This window comes from Artemia sp. Qi Xiang Cuo, chromosome 9 (genome assembly GCF_049724085.1).
Source record: "Artemia sp. Qi Xiang Cuo chromosome 9, ASM4972408v1, whole genome shotgun sequence".
Taxonomy (NCBI): Eukaryota; Metazoa; Arthropoda; class Branchiopoda; order Anostraca; family Artemiidae; genus Artemia; species Artemia sp. Qi Xiang Cuo.
In genome coordinates this window covers 28129532-28143642 of record NC_142802.1, presented here as the reverse complement: position 1 = coordinate 28143642, position 14111 = coordinate 28129532, and the positions used below count along the sequence as shown (strand labels likewise).

The following is a 14111-nucleotide window of genomic DNA, read 5'->3' as shown; positions in this document are numbered from 1 at the left end:
AATTTTAAGTTAAAATCGTATTCCACGCTTAAACACTCTTTAAAACTTCTTGGAAGAGAAAAATCGTTGAAACTAGTTTTGACGTACAATGTGTCAAATTTCAAAACGAAGAAACCTGTCGAAGAAACAGAAGAATTACTTGATATAATCTAGTCAAACAGTCAAAGTAAGTAGGCGCTCCAAAATAAAGGAATAATGCTATTGGCTTACGAAAATATAGAACTGATGGAGGCCAATTAAAGCACACTTTTTAGCATGGAAAGAGAACTAATCTCTCTCTTCTCTTTGGTCTAGATCTTTTTAGATAACTTTATAGCAGATCATTTTCCACTGGGACCTATAGAAAAGTGAGAATATTTCTGTATTATCTTGAGAAGGTCTGAATCGGTGGTTTTATTGTTGGAAAAATAGTACAGAGGGTCACGGATCACCCAGCAGGGTCCATGTCTCCCCGTAAATAGAAAAACGTTTCTCTTTTAGTTTTTCTCAGTTTACAACTAATTGTCTGTACATATAAGCAGCTAAAATAAAAGTAACATTTGAATCATTGTAAAGCAGTAATTTTGTTTTATATATTCTTCTTTTTTTTTTTTGTATAATATATAACACACAGCAAAAAGCCTTCGACCTTTTCTAGGCTGAATTTAGTAAAAAAACGAACCCCTAGGAATTAGACATTGGAGTCACTCAAAATGACATAATCTTGTATATGAAGATGCATTTTTTGTCAAAAAACGTATTTCATTTTTAATATGTTGTTGTGTTGCTTACAAAAAGCACGTAGACATAGAAATTTTCTTTCAAATAAACACTTAAATATCCCTCTAGGATGTTTCAGCGCCCCACTAACGGCGATTCAAAAAAAAAAGCAACAACAAAGAAGTAGGGAAAAATAAAAAAAGGAGAGGCATCACTGCTTCCTACGAGAAAAATTGGTTTTCCTTGTTGGTGAAGATGGAGGATTATAATTTTCCTAAATGGTGTTTTTGGTTACGGTGATTCCACTGGCGCAGTTTTCATTTTGATCTGAAATCATTTTGTGGGGTTTTAAACCACAGAGTTTCTTTTTGCAACGAACTTTTATCATTAATATTAATCGAAATAATAATTACCATTCCGGAATCAACTTCAAATGGCGATTCATCCTCACTTGATATAAAAACGCGTTTTTATAACGCGTTTTAAAATTTTCGGTTGCTATGGACTAAGGTTCTTTACTAGGCTGCTCCTAAGGGGGCAACCATAATGGAGGTTAGCATTTTACTGGTAGTAGAATCCAACCAACAAACCCCTTAACTCGGCCAAGATGACAAATAGGCTATATAATATAAACGAAATAGAATTGATTTTCTAAGTATCCACTACCTTTCTGCCACATCAAGCAGAACACAGCAGAACACATTATAAGTACTTATTTTTGTTCTCTGTGATAAAATTTCCTGGTGAAGTTTTGAACTATAGTCGTGGCTTCAAGACACGATGGCACGCTTATTCGACAAATATCACATCCGCAGTATCAAACCGATATTTGGATTATTTATGATAAATTTAACATGGGCCCTATCGGCTTGCACCAAAATAATTGACTTTATGTATCTTTTTTGTAGAAGATTGATTTTTGTTTTTACTAATTTGCACAATTTTAATGAAGTACTTTACTATTCGATTTTTATTGTTATCACTATCTGTTATTCATAAAATGTTCTCTTTTTATCTATTTAAAACAAGATTAATTAATTAAATGTATAACCATTTTCAACACAAATCTGTTCTTGTTAGACAAAGAGACGGGCACAATACAGTACCAAATAGTATACTATTGCTATACTGTTGGTATACTGCAACCTAGTAAAGAACGAACCACGGCCCATACTAACCAAAAATTAAAAAAAGGCGTTTGAAAAAATTGCCATTTGTAGGTGATTCAGGAACTCGATTGGTGATTCTCGATTGGTCTTAATAGTTTTATTTCGAAAAGAAATTTATAGGGATTTCGAAAAATAGCCGCAAAACCCTTAAAAATATCGTCAGATAGAAACAAAAAGTACATCATAGTAAAGAACCATAGTTACAAAAAGGTGGTTCGCTCTTTATTATATTCTAGCTAAAAAGCTGAAGGCATTTCCTGTGTGTGAAATTAATGTAGATATAAATGATACTTGCTGATAGTTTTCATATTCAGTTGCTTGAAGCAATCGGCAAAGTTGGGTCTTTTGCTAGCTTTTCTAACAAATATACATTTAATGTGTATATTTAAAAGCTTTTGAACTAGTATATCTATTTTTCCTTTCGTATTAGGTTACACTTGTGTGTTGTCTCTGTTTTATTAATGATCATGTTCGTTTTTTTATTATATCAAGAGCAATGAGAGATAGTCGCTTGCCTTTGGGCAAGAAAAGAAGGTTAAGAGAAATGTAAACTCTTTTGAAAAATTCAAACGCAAAAGTATGCTTTACAAAGGTGTTACCTCGTCTAAATTATTTATGGCATCGCGTCATAACTTTCAGGTTAGCTATTGGCTGGCTGACATTTACCCACACTGTCAATTTTACTGTATGAAGTAAGATTTTTATTAAAATATAAATAGAGAATATTAATCTGTAATATTATAGAAAATATTTAGTTATATGAAATAAAATATTAGTAATAGAAAATATTAATCAATTCGTTTGTCCTACTGAGACCTATTTGGGCCAGTTCTCAGTACCTTTTTTGGTTTCCAAGAAATGTGGAAATAATTTTGGTTCTATTCTATAAGATGTCTCTTTTTGCTTGCAAGAATAAAAGCTGATTGGACTTAAGAGCTGATATGACAATGGTTGTGTCACATCTTGACAACTGTTTGTAACAACTCTAGAAAAAATCGATGCTTATGTCTCCCTTTTAGCGCTCTTTTAATTGTAAAATCAATTGACATTAATTGCAAATTACTTAATTCAAGAACTTAATTAATTTTAATTGTTTCAATTTTTTAATTTAATTTGTTTTAATTTTTAAACTTAATTTATTTAATTTTTAATTTTATGTAAATTTAATTACTTTAATTATTTAATTTACTTTAATTTACATTAATTTTAAAGTAAAAGGCATTAACTGTAAAATTAATGTCTTATAATATAACTCCGTCTGAATTACCACAAACAAGCTAATTTTGCTGTCTTTGTTTACAATGCTGTACAATATTTTTTTTCAGACATGTGGGACTCATATTTACCATTTTTGTATTCCTGTGTTTCATTCTGTGGTGTTCTGATGCTGTTGCGTAAGTAAAGTTTTTATATGATTTAAGTTTAGGGCTATGGATCTGGTGGATAATACCCTTTGTAACTCTGAAAGTCTTAGGATTTTTATTCGGATTTCGATTCTTGAATTCTTAGGAAGATCGACTCCGAATCCGTTAAATTTGTAATTTATCCTCTGAGTCTATCCTCATGAACAGGCACCTCTGGTAGGATACTTGTTAAGAATGTGATATCTGTCTCCCGTTTGCAAATGCTTGCATGTTCTAATTGTAACTTTTCTGAGCTTGGACCTCATTTGCCTCGTGTTTTTTAGAGTAAATCACTTTACTCTAAAAAACTCAAGTCAACTGGCTATTTCCATTGTTCAAAGACTTGGATTAAATTGGATAAGATTAAGATCGTGAATATTCTTATCTGTTTCGAAACTATACAGTATGTTTTACTATTTTTTTCCAGCCTCTGCATTTTCTTGTTCTCATTTCGATCATTTTTGATTCACTGATATCATCATTTCCATGATTTGCTTTTATTATTGTTTACTTAGAGTTTATTAAAGTTAGAAAAGTAGAGATTTATTCAAGGCTAGTGCACAAATTTCTCAGCCATTGAGACACTACTTCCAGGATATCTCACTAGCCTTTTTCTACTTTTTCTAATTTCTAAAAATAAATTTGTAAAAAATATATCCGGGCTCAAAAGAATTAAGAACGATTAGATAAAAACCGAAAATTATTTTGAAAGCAAGGTGATTAAAAAAAAGCACCAATTTGACAGGCTCGTTCAGCACTTCATCAACTAAGAAGCAACGACTTGTCACTCCTGTAGATGCTGAGCATCGCCAATCCATTGAGTCTCGCTTATAATAATTACAATATCATGAGAAAAAGAAATACAGTTTGACTATCATTTATAAAAACATAAGTAAAAATTAAATTGTTAGGTGAACTCCCCTCATTTTTTCTCTTCTGTTTTTAGAAGATATGTTTTGTTCTCTTTAAAGCTTCATCTAAATATCAAGGACTCTAAATTAAAAAAAAGTGAACACAAACATCAGTATACTATTTTGTATAGCATTTACTGAATGTTTCTCACCTACCTAATTGAATTCCTGAGATATTGCTTTGTTCAATTAATGTTGAAAAGTTTATCTGTGGCATAAAAGTCGAGACGGGTAAAGTTCCGAAAATGCTCAAAAGATAGGAAATAATTGGGAAGATTGTTGCATATTTTCAAAGTCTATAGCCGAATTCGGTCGTTGATTGTAGCTTCTTAACTTTTGTCTCCAGACTCCAAGATCATACTCCTTACTCTACATACAACAGCGATGCTGTCTAAAAGCTGTACTTGACAAGTGATCCGTAGAACTTCTGAGTCTTTGTAAATGACTTATTGTTTCATCTACATTCGCTTCCTCATTCCCCCGAGGGAAGAAGTGCTTGAAAGCCACACAAAACATTATTTTTTAACTTTTCTCTCCATCCTCCAAGCTTAGAATTTGAGGCCAAAAGGTTCCGGGACCCCTTGGACCCCCCCCCCACCTGGCTACGCCACTGGGATATGATAGGGAGGGAGGAGCAGTCCAAAAATCAAATTCACTTTTAGTTCTTTATATTTTACCGTTGAAGCAATTGATGAACTTCAAAGGAATTTCTCTGATAAAAGGACTAAAGCCATAGATTGGTAAAGCAAATTTGGGCCATTTAAAAAAAAAAAAAAAAACAACAACATTTTGATACAATGACGGCTTTTTGCTACCATTAGTTGTAGTTTTTCTTAGATAATTGGTATAAAAATAGATAACGACCAACGAATCTTTTATGTCACTCTTTTTGTCAGACTTTTTTTTTCTACTGTTAATTGACATGGCAAGTGAGCCACTCAAATACCAAAAGTTGTCTGAGTACCAGTGCTATTGCAGGAGAAAAGGGTTTTTCTCCAATCACTCTCTCAAGAGTATACGCTTCGCTTTTTTTCCTCATTTATTCATGTTGTTCGATACGCTTCGCTGCTAGTTTAGGAACAATATCAGGTTAAGGGAAGGTGAAAAAAGAATAAAAGCCCCTTTGGCTCGGGAGGATAATGTATTCCAAACAGCTACAGTACTAATGATAACTCATTGATAGAAGAATGAAAAGTCACTGAAAAGCAAAATGGTAAAAAGCAATAAATTCAAATCAGGAGAGATATTTTACGATAGAGGTATGATGTATGAACTGGTGCTGCTATTCCCAAGTCAGTTTTCATCAGAATCTCGTCTAAGCTGTGTTTGGCTTTCTATTCTTACATGAGAAACGTTTTTTTTTTTATGTATTGTAAACATATTTATCTTTGATTGAAACCACTGAACTTAGATTACAGGGGATGAGAAGTATTTTTTTTTGGGGTGTGGGGGGGGGCGGAGGGGTGGGTTGGTGGAGCTATACACTATAATAAAGTTATTTAAAGATACGCATAAGCAGAAATTAGTCTGAGGGACGGGTAGGCTAAACCTAGGGAATTTAAGGTCAATGAACCTACAATAATCTATTTTAAAGGGCAGTTTTGAAGGAGGCTAAACCTAGAGAATCTAAGTACTATAAACATACGATAATCTTTTGAAGGGGTTGAAAAGGGGGGGGACTAGGAACCAAATTAAAAAAAATGAGAACGTAGAGAAATCTGTAAGATTTGGAGATTTGGGAGAGGGATATCGGTATGAAAGCCCCCTCTCCAATGTGTACGTGCCTGGTCCGGTAAAACAAAACAATCTTAAATGAAAAATTATTTTGGAGGGGGTGGGGGCCCTATGCAGTATTCACATTGCCACCTTTTTTCTTGCGCTAAGTGGCTTACGCTACTGAGCTTAAGTAAATTGCGTTCACATTAACAGTTTGCCTATCACACTGAGGCTGGCCATAAGCTCGGTAAAGCAAGCTTTTCTGTGCATTATTTAACCCTGAAAAAAGAAGAGGAAAATAAATTTACTGTAATATATTTTTACTTCAAAAATGGGAGACTCGGGAGAAAGAAAGGAAACATGTCATTTTGATTCTGACTCCAGCAGTGATGAAGATTTGGATAAAGAGAAGCAAAAATTTTAAATTAGATTAGCCTTCGCTGGTACTAGGTTAGGTTTACTAGGCTAGATGACCCTTGCCTTCAAAAAGTTTATTGTTAAATAATCTAAATCATCCGTGTTCTATTCATATCACTTTCGATTTCTTATGTTGCTTAGGTTAAGGGAATTCCATACCTTGAATTACCACCCTATCTTGTCCATTATAATTTTTTTAGTTTGTGTTGCCAAACTATATAGAATCGATTGGGCGGTTTTGCTATAACTTGTAAAGCTTGGATAAGAGATCCAAATTAACGATAGAAAACTGAAAGCCTACACTTTCTTTCCCAGAAAGAAATTTTCTTTGTAAAGTTCAGGTAAGGGGCTCCCCAGAAACTATTTTTGCATACCTGCTTGGAAGACATTAAAAATTCGCTAAAAGGAAGTATTATTTGAGTAATTTAAGAGCTTTGGGAGTTTTCTTTTGTGCTAAAGGCCTTGATTGAAAACCTTGCCGACGTGGGATGCATGTTATTTATGCTGTATGTACATTGAATAGACAGCGCTTTTCTTAACATGTAGTAAGAAATTTCACGTTTTCTTTATTTTAAACTAGCCTCTCATTAGCTTTTCGAACTGCTGACACATTTAAGATACCCTATAAGCCTTTATCAAAATTGCTTTGGGAGTTTTCTATGGTGCTGGGAAGGTTTGCTAATGGGCCCTTTGTCTTTGAGACGGTCAGCCGATGCCGAGACTCGCGAAATGATTTTTAAGGTACTTAATCCCCTTAAGAGTCTTAAATTGATTTTTTTCAACTTTGTACTCTGCTATATCATGGTGCTTACGTGATACGGATCTTAGTGAAACATTGTGAAAGTCCCGCTTAGTCAATGTGAAAGCAGCTTTAATCTAAACACCGATCATTTCTCCAGAGTGTGTGTTTAGATTAGGATTTTATTTTATTTATTCTCTACTTATTTTATTGATTGACTAATTTGTTCTGTCTTTCAGTCTGTACACCGGTTGGTTCAGCTCATTTATTTACAGTAGTGCGTGATTTGCTTGTGAAGCCTTATTTCTTACGTGATCTGGACGATGATTTAAACGTTGCCAGATTTGAAATGGCCAATTTACAAAGAAAGTTAGCTGTTTATTATACTGACGAAAATTTATACTATTCGACTAAAGTGACACGATCTTCATTGAGTAAACAATTAATGAGCGGAATGCACTCTGTTTTTAATGAGCGTGGAACATATCTTGACGAATTGAAGAAGAAGATTAAGCTAGTCAAAGAAGATATTACAAGACTAGGTATTTATATTGTCTATTCTCCTTCTTTCACATGAAAACTTGTTAACAGCAAATAGACAGGAAAAGCCACTTTGAATATTAGGTTGATGATCTACGTGTGATTGTGATATAAGTTTCCGTTGTATACAGAAAATGTAGGCAGCAATTACATTACATGCATAACAAAAAAAAAAAAAAAAAAAAAAAAAAAACCGCTTGCTCAATTATCCTTGTTTAATGACGCTAATAACAACAACAAGCTAAATGAACAGTATTTGCCCCAATGTATTGGAATGATCCCAGAATTAGTTCAAACACTGTTGTGGTGAAAAGAGAGTGAAGTCTGCAGAGATTCAAACTCACTCTAAGAAAAACAGGCTAAACGCTGTAGGCTAAGTGAAAAACGGCGAATAACGCGTTTAGAAATAATCCCTATAGATCTATTGAGAACCCAAGAATATAAAAGGGAATAGATGGGGAAAATCGATATGGCTTGCTATGTTTCAGGGAATGGGCTATAGGCTCCTCAAAAAAGTCTCCTAGTGATCTGTGAGCTGTGACCTGTTTCTGTCACCTAGCTCTAGGAAGTAGAACACTTGAATCTACCGCAACTTTCTAGACTCCAGAGAGCATAATTGTAATTATTGCATTTTAACTATTTTAATATACCTTTTCATTTTGATTTCATGTTTCTTTGAATCGTCAAGAAGTCATTTTGCCTTACTCATAGACAGAAAAAACATCTCACTGAGAAGTGATTGAAAATTACAAAAAGAAACAGGGAAATCGTATATAAATTAACCACATCTGAATTTCCTTGCTTAACTCTATTGAGGGGTTATTGGGCCTCCAGAAATTGTAATAATAGCTCCTAAAAAACTCCTACTTTTGGTAATGATTATTTTAGATAGGGGAAATGCCCATGAGAAGCCATATATCCACTCATTCACTCTTGCTCTTTACTGCTTATTCGTTTGAAGTTTTTTTTTATTAGCTGTGTACTGTAAAAATTGAAAATCTTCAAAAAGCGAATGGTCAATACTTTATTTAAAATTAGTGATACAAAATAAAATTTAAAGTATCATGTTGTTAATGAATAGAAAATGAATTCTCAATCAGCAGAAGAAAGCTTGTATTTCATGGAAATAGAAGCCGTTCCTCGAAGAAAAATTTGCTAATTTCGTTTGAATTTTTTTCAGCAGAATTGAACTTGCTTGTCTTTTTTCAGTGTGCAGTTTGTTGAAAGTCAGTGCGAAACCAAGAGTCTTGGAATTGTTCTCGTAAATCAGAGTAGAAAATTGATTTTCCAAATGACTGGAAAATCATTTGGAGAATCAAAACTGGGTTTCTAGGGCTAATATTAACCCTATAATAGAAGAAGATAAAAGAAGAATAAAAGAAGAAATAATAGAAGAAGTGGAACAGTCAGAAACTCACTTAGTTTATCCTGTGATACTCAACCCGGTGACTATTACTACTTAGTACTACTAGTGCCACTACTAGTACTAGTACGAACCTAGTAGTAATTAACTAGTACTACTAATAACAACTCAATGCAGCACAAAGTTGCCTGAGGCCAACACAAGGGGGAACACTGTTCCTCCACCCTAATATATTCAAAGCTTCTCTCTTCACTCCCTCCCATGAAGTTCCGATTTCCCGCAGATTCTTCTTTTCGACCTCTTCCCAGTGTACTCGGGAACAACCTGCTTTTCGTTTGGCTCTAGATGGATGGCCGACCTTATTTACGTATCAAAATTTGCTCAGTTTTACAAAAAAATAAAGAAATCTCTAAAATGTTCAAACCGTGAAATAAATCTTTTGAAGAATAACATCAATTGTGTTATGTTATATTAAATATAAAATTTATACTAAATGCATTTCAGAGGACTCCATGACTAATCACACATTTAAGGGGAGGTTGACCCACACACTCTGGGTTCATGCCTCAGAGACACATTTCCTCCACAACCCACCCTCCAGAAAAAGATCAGCTATTTATTGGCTGGGGGACCAATGATAAATCCCTGCCCTCCTTGCCATATTATTTGGTAGTTGTCACAGTATTCCTTCCTCGAGTATGTCCTCCAGCTAAACATACTCCATGACGCAACTACATGACTAACGTAAACATTAGCGAAAGAGGTTTAAATAGTTTTTGCTAGATAGTTTCGATCCATTTTTGAGATGATCTCAAGTGATGGAACAAAACCTATTTGTTTGTCACTCATAACAATACCGATGACGACAGTTCACTTTAGCTCAGTTCCCGGGAGCCGACATCAATCTCTTCCAATAGCAATCGCAAGAAGCTACGCATTTTTTGTATTTCCTTTTCAATTGTTGTTTTATTGCATTCATTTTTACTGAAGAAAAAGGAGACAAGCAAAAAGAAGCTCTTACCCGAGCACTAAAACCACAGAGAAAAGCGAACCAGAAATGACACAGAGCAAATGCAAAATAATTATAGAAACATATCGTAAAAATTGTAACTTATAATAGTCAAAATAATTTCCAATGATTATCAAAAATTGTAAATATTATCTAAATATGTTTTCGTATTTGCTTTGCGAAACTACTTTTCTATAATGCTTATTTTTACTGAAAAAAAATGTTATGCATCTTCATTTTCTAATATACAATTTACTGTATTTTTTTCCTTTAATCAAGGAGAGAGATGGCTTCCCAGAGGCTGTTTAGGGGGAGGGGTAAAGGGGGAACTTGCAGGTGCAGAAATTTTAGGGGTGCAAAATTTCAAATAAATAGTCTAACATTTATGGTCATTCTGTAATTTTTGACATTTTATTTTTATCAAAATAAAGTAGAGGCGCAATCGACAGTAAGTATAAGCAAATTGAATCCGAAATTTTTATTTTTTCCATATGTTTTTGCACGTAAGGTAAGAAAAGTCAGATTTAAACAGACTAAAAGTTTTGTTAATAAATGAAAATTTTGTTAATAAATGAAAATTTTGTTCAAATTTGGCCTGAAAATTTTTGGGAGATAGGAGGGAGGGTCACTAATCAGGATTTATCTCTGGGCGCAAGAGAGGCAAGAACCGCCGCTGTGGCTTCCAGTCATATCTTTGCCTTTTTTTCTGAGGAGAGAGTAGAGCGAAGATTTTGAAACGGCACTCTCTTGACTAGTTGGATAGCTTCTATTTAAATTTTATCGCTTATATATTGTTGTTATCTTCCTTTTAGTTCTTATGTTTTGACGGTTTTCCAATGAATTCTACAACATGAAAATGAAGAGGAAATATAATACAGCGACCAATAGCCATAACGTGACCAAAAAAGGGCCAATATTCCAGGCTGTACCGCTCAAACATATAAAATCAGAGCGTTGTCAATCAACGGTATTATTTTTCGGTCTTGAATTCACACGAGGCATGCATGGAGGGAGGGCAGGGCCTTTTGGCCCCAACCTAATAGCTAACATTTTATAATTTTTACAAGCTTTCACATATTGTTCATGTTATCTGTATCTTTTTTGATGATACTATGTCAACCTTTCTGAAATTATTCCTGCTTTTATACCTAATTTGAGCAATAATGTTCTTCTTTGAACGCTAAACGGCTTGCTCATAGAGATACAGTAAAAACTCGGAGTTATTCGAATTTGTCGGTAGAGTTTAACAGAAGTGCAATGGATGAAGTACAAACCACAATAATGGATGCGCATGACTGAACAGAAAAAAAACTGTGTTAAATGGCTCTTAAATGATTCTGTCAACAAGATAGATTTCTACAGATAAGATCTTCAATGGGCCTGGATGACGTATCAGAACAGATTGTTGTAAACGCGTCATTTAAGTCAAAGTGTTCAGTTTGTCTTTTTGTTTGTAATAACTGTAATGTCTATTGATTACTGTGCTTGTGTTAATTAAATACAGAAGCCGTCATTTCTTTCTGTTTTTCAGAGAAGCACAAAAAGTCTGGACGAATAACAAGAAACCTATTCTATCCCCTTGCGATGATTGGTTTGTTTACTGTTACAACAGTTACCATTCTGCTCGTTACATTAAACACCTTACAATTATTGGTTGGAATTAAATCTCTTCCTCAGTCTACTCAGGTATAGTATAGCATATTATTAGTCAATATATCCCCCCCCCCCAAAAAAATGGACTTCATAAAATTTTGGTTTAAAATTTTGGTGGTTTAGACACTCCCGTGGATTCATTGAAGTGAATATCTATTATCGTACATTAAAAAAAAAACAAAAAAACAATTTAAATTATAAAGACTGCAAAGGATATTCCATGCGATTTCCAAATTCAAATACTTGTTGTAAAAAAACTTGTGGTTCCCCCCAAAAAGGAGGGGGCGGGGTTTGAGGAAACGGAGAGGACTCCAAAGGGAATTAGAGCCATCATTAGCCTACGAAAAACTGTAAATTTATTTGACTGCTTTCATATCATCAATTTTCTTTTCACGTAGCTTTTTCCTCTTTTTTTTTAATTTTATGATCCCTCAAATTGTACTAAGAAGAAATCCAAAACATTGTAAAACTGATCTAAAAAAAACGTCTTTTAAGAGAGTAAAAATTTTGTTGACTTTCAGATTCGCTAACTAACTTGAAAAAAATAGTGAAAACATATTGTCAGAGAGCCCTCCCCCCTTCACGTAGAGCCCCTCCCCTCCCCCCTTCATGCACCGGAATAACCCTTATTGTACCCTATCCCATTTACTAGAACTGCCAGCTTTTGCAAAGAGTATAGTTTACGTAGACTGGAAATGTCTCTTGTGGTGAGACAATATTGGATACCCCCATATTCTATGTGGCTCAGAATTTTTTTTTTTCATAGAATAGATTACTTAACCTAGTAGTTCCAAACTCAGCTCTGGCTAAGGAGTATAATTTAGGCATTTGCCCAGCAGTTGTATCAAGTTTTGTTTTTTGTAGTTCCTGCAATATAACCAAAAAGACACTTATATTTAGCCCTAACATTTGTTAGGGCTGTTTTTAGGCCCTAAAAATTGTTTCAACTTTTTCGTGTAGTTGCTGCAGTTTAACTAAAAAAGACTTTTACAATTAGCTATTTACCCATAGAATTTTTTCAAGTTATTTTTTGTAGTTCCGGCTGTTTTACTGAAAAATAAGTTTATATTTAGCCATTTGCCCAAACCCCTATTTCAGGTTTTCTCCGTTTTTTTTTTTATTTCCTGCACTTTTTTCTTAATTTTTTGTTATAAACGTAAAAAAAAAAGTTGAAGTGTATTTTGAACTAACAAGGGTTCAGTTGTGAAAAAAGATATTTTTGACGACATTTCCATAGGACAGGCCAAGGTGAAAAAAATCCATTTTATGCCGATAAATAAAAGTTCAAACAGGGATAAATCCTTTTAATAGACAGTGATAAATTTCACAAAAAATACTAGATATTTTGGTCACATAAGCAGCAACCGTCGCCTTTAATAAGGTGATTAAAGTCTTGAAATGTAAACTTCGTTCAAAATTTTCTTCCTTAAAAGTGCCTCAATGTAGATCGAATTTTAGTGAAGGTGGCACAATTCTCATCTTCTTACACTGTAGAAGAAAATCCTGTTGGCTGATAACATTTGTATGTTTCTTATGGCTGCTTATATTTTTATAAACTTCTTTGGTCAAATTATCTCCATAAATATGACGTAGATAATTTCGAAAACCACACTGCCTTTCCATGACCCATAAATTGGTCACTGCATATGTGACCGAAATATCTAGTATTTTTTGTGAAATTTATCACTGTCTATTAAAAGGATGTATCCCTATTTGAACTTTTTATTTATCGGCATGGAAAGGCAGTGTAGTTCTCGAAATTATCTACGTCTATTTTATGCTTTCTAAGTTTTTCTTCTGCAAAATGAACTGTTCATCAATTAGAGTACTCGATCTTAGTTTTGTTTTTTTCTAGGTTTTAATGCTAAACGCTTGATTTGCTTTTAACCGTTTATTATTGTAATAAACTCCCTAATAGTAAGGATTAATGCCCCAGAATGAAGAAAAAAAATCGAAAGGGAAGAAGAAAGGTCCCATGCTCAAACACACTGTACAAGTTCAAAAACAAGCCTAAAACAAAAGCTGTGGACCTTATTTCTGTCTGGTAAGTGGTATCGTATAAGCCAGTGGTTCTCAAATTTATTTAGACACTGTACCCCTTTTTACCCACAAAACATTTTAGGTACCCCTTCTCAGTTACGGATACTAAGTAAACTTTAGCTAAAATATAAATAAAATTGCCAGTTCTGGAGTTAAAGGGTTGTTTTTTTTTCATTGGCCTGCCGCGTACCCCCTAAAATTTTGTGCTTACCCCCAAGGGGTACGTGTACCACAGTTTGAGAACCACTGGTATAAGCAAATAACCTTATTTCTATCCGATGAATGGTATAATAACCCAACCGGTTCTGCACATTTTTTGTCACTGCTCCTCTGTTTATTTTACAAATGTGATTGATTCGGTATGTGAATGGCTCAAATCAGACTCGAAATTAGTTCGAAAAATATTACCTAAGAAATTTGCATATCCTAAAATTCCCTTAATCTCATTGCTA

At 33.9% G+C, this 14111-nt stretch overlaps 1 protein-coding gene across 1 annotated transcript in view; it reads left to right on the top strand.

The window, feature by feature from the left end:
* Positions 1-14111, top strand: part of LOC148948526 (protein Lilipod-like) — a 63117-nt gene that overhangs the window by 38446 nt on the left and 10560 nt on the right. The window contains exons 6-8 of the mRNA XM_089093965.1: positions 3194-3262; positions 7294-7596; positions 11498-11652. Coding sequence (XP_088950091.1) covers positions 3194-3262; positions 7294-7596; positions 11498-11652 — 527 coding nt within the window. The remainder of the gene's footprint in view (positions 1-3193; positions 3263-7293; positions 7597-11497; positions 11653-14111) is intronic.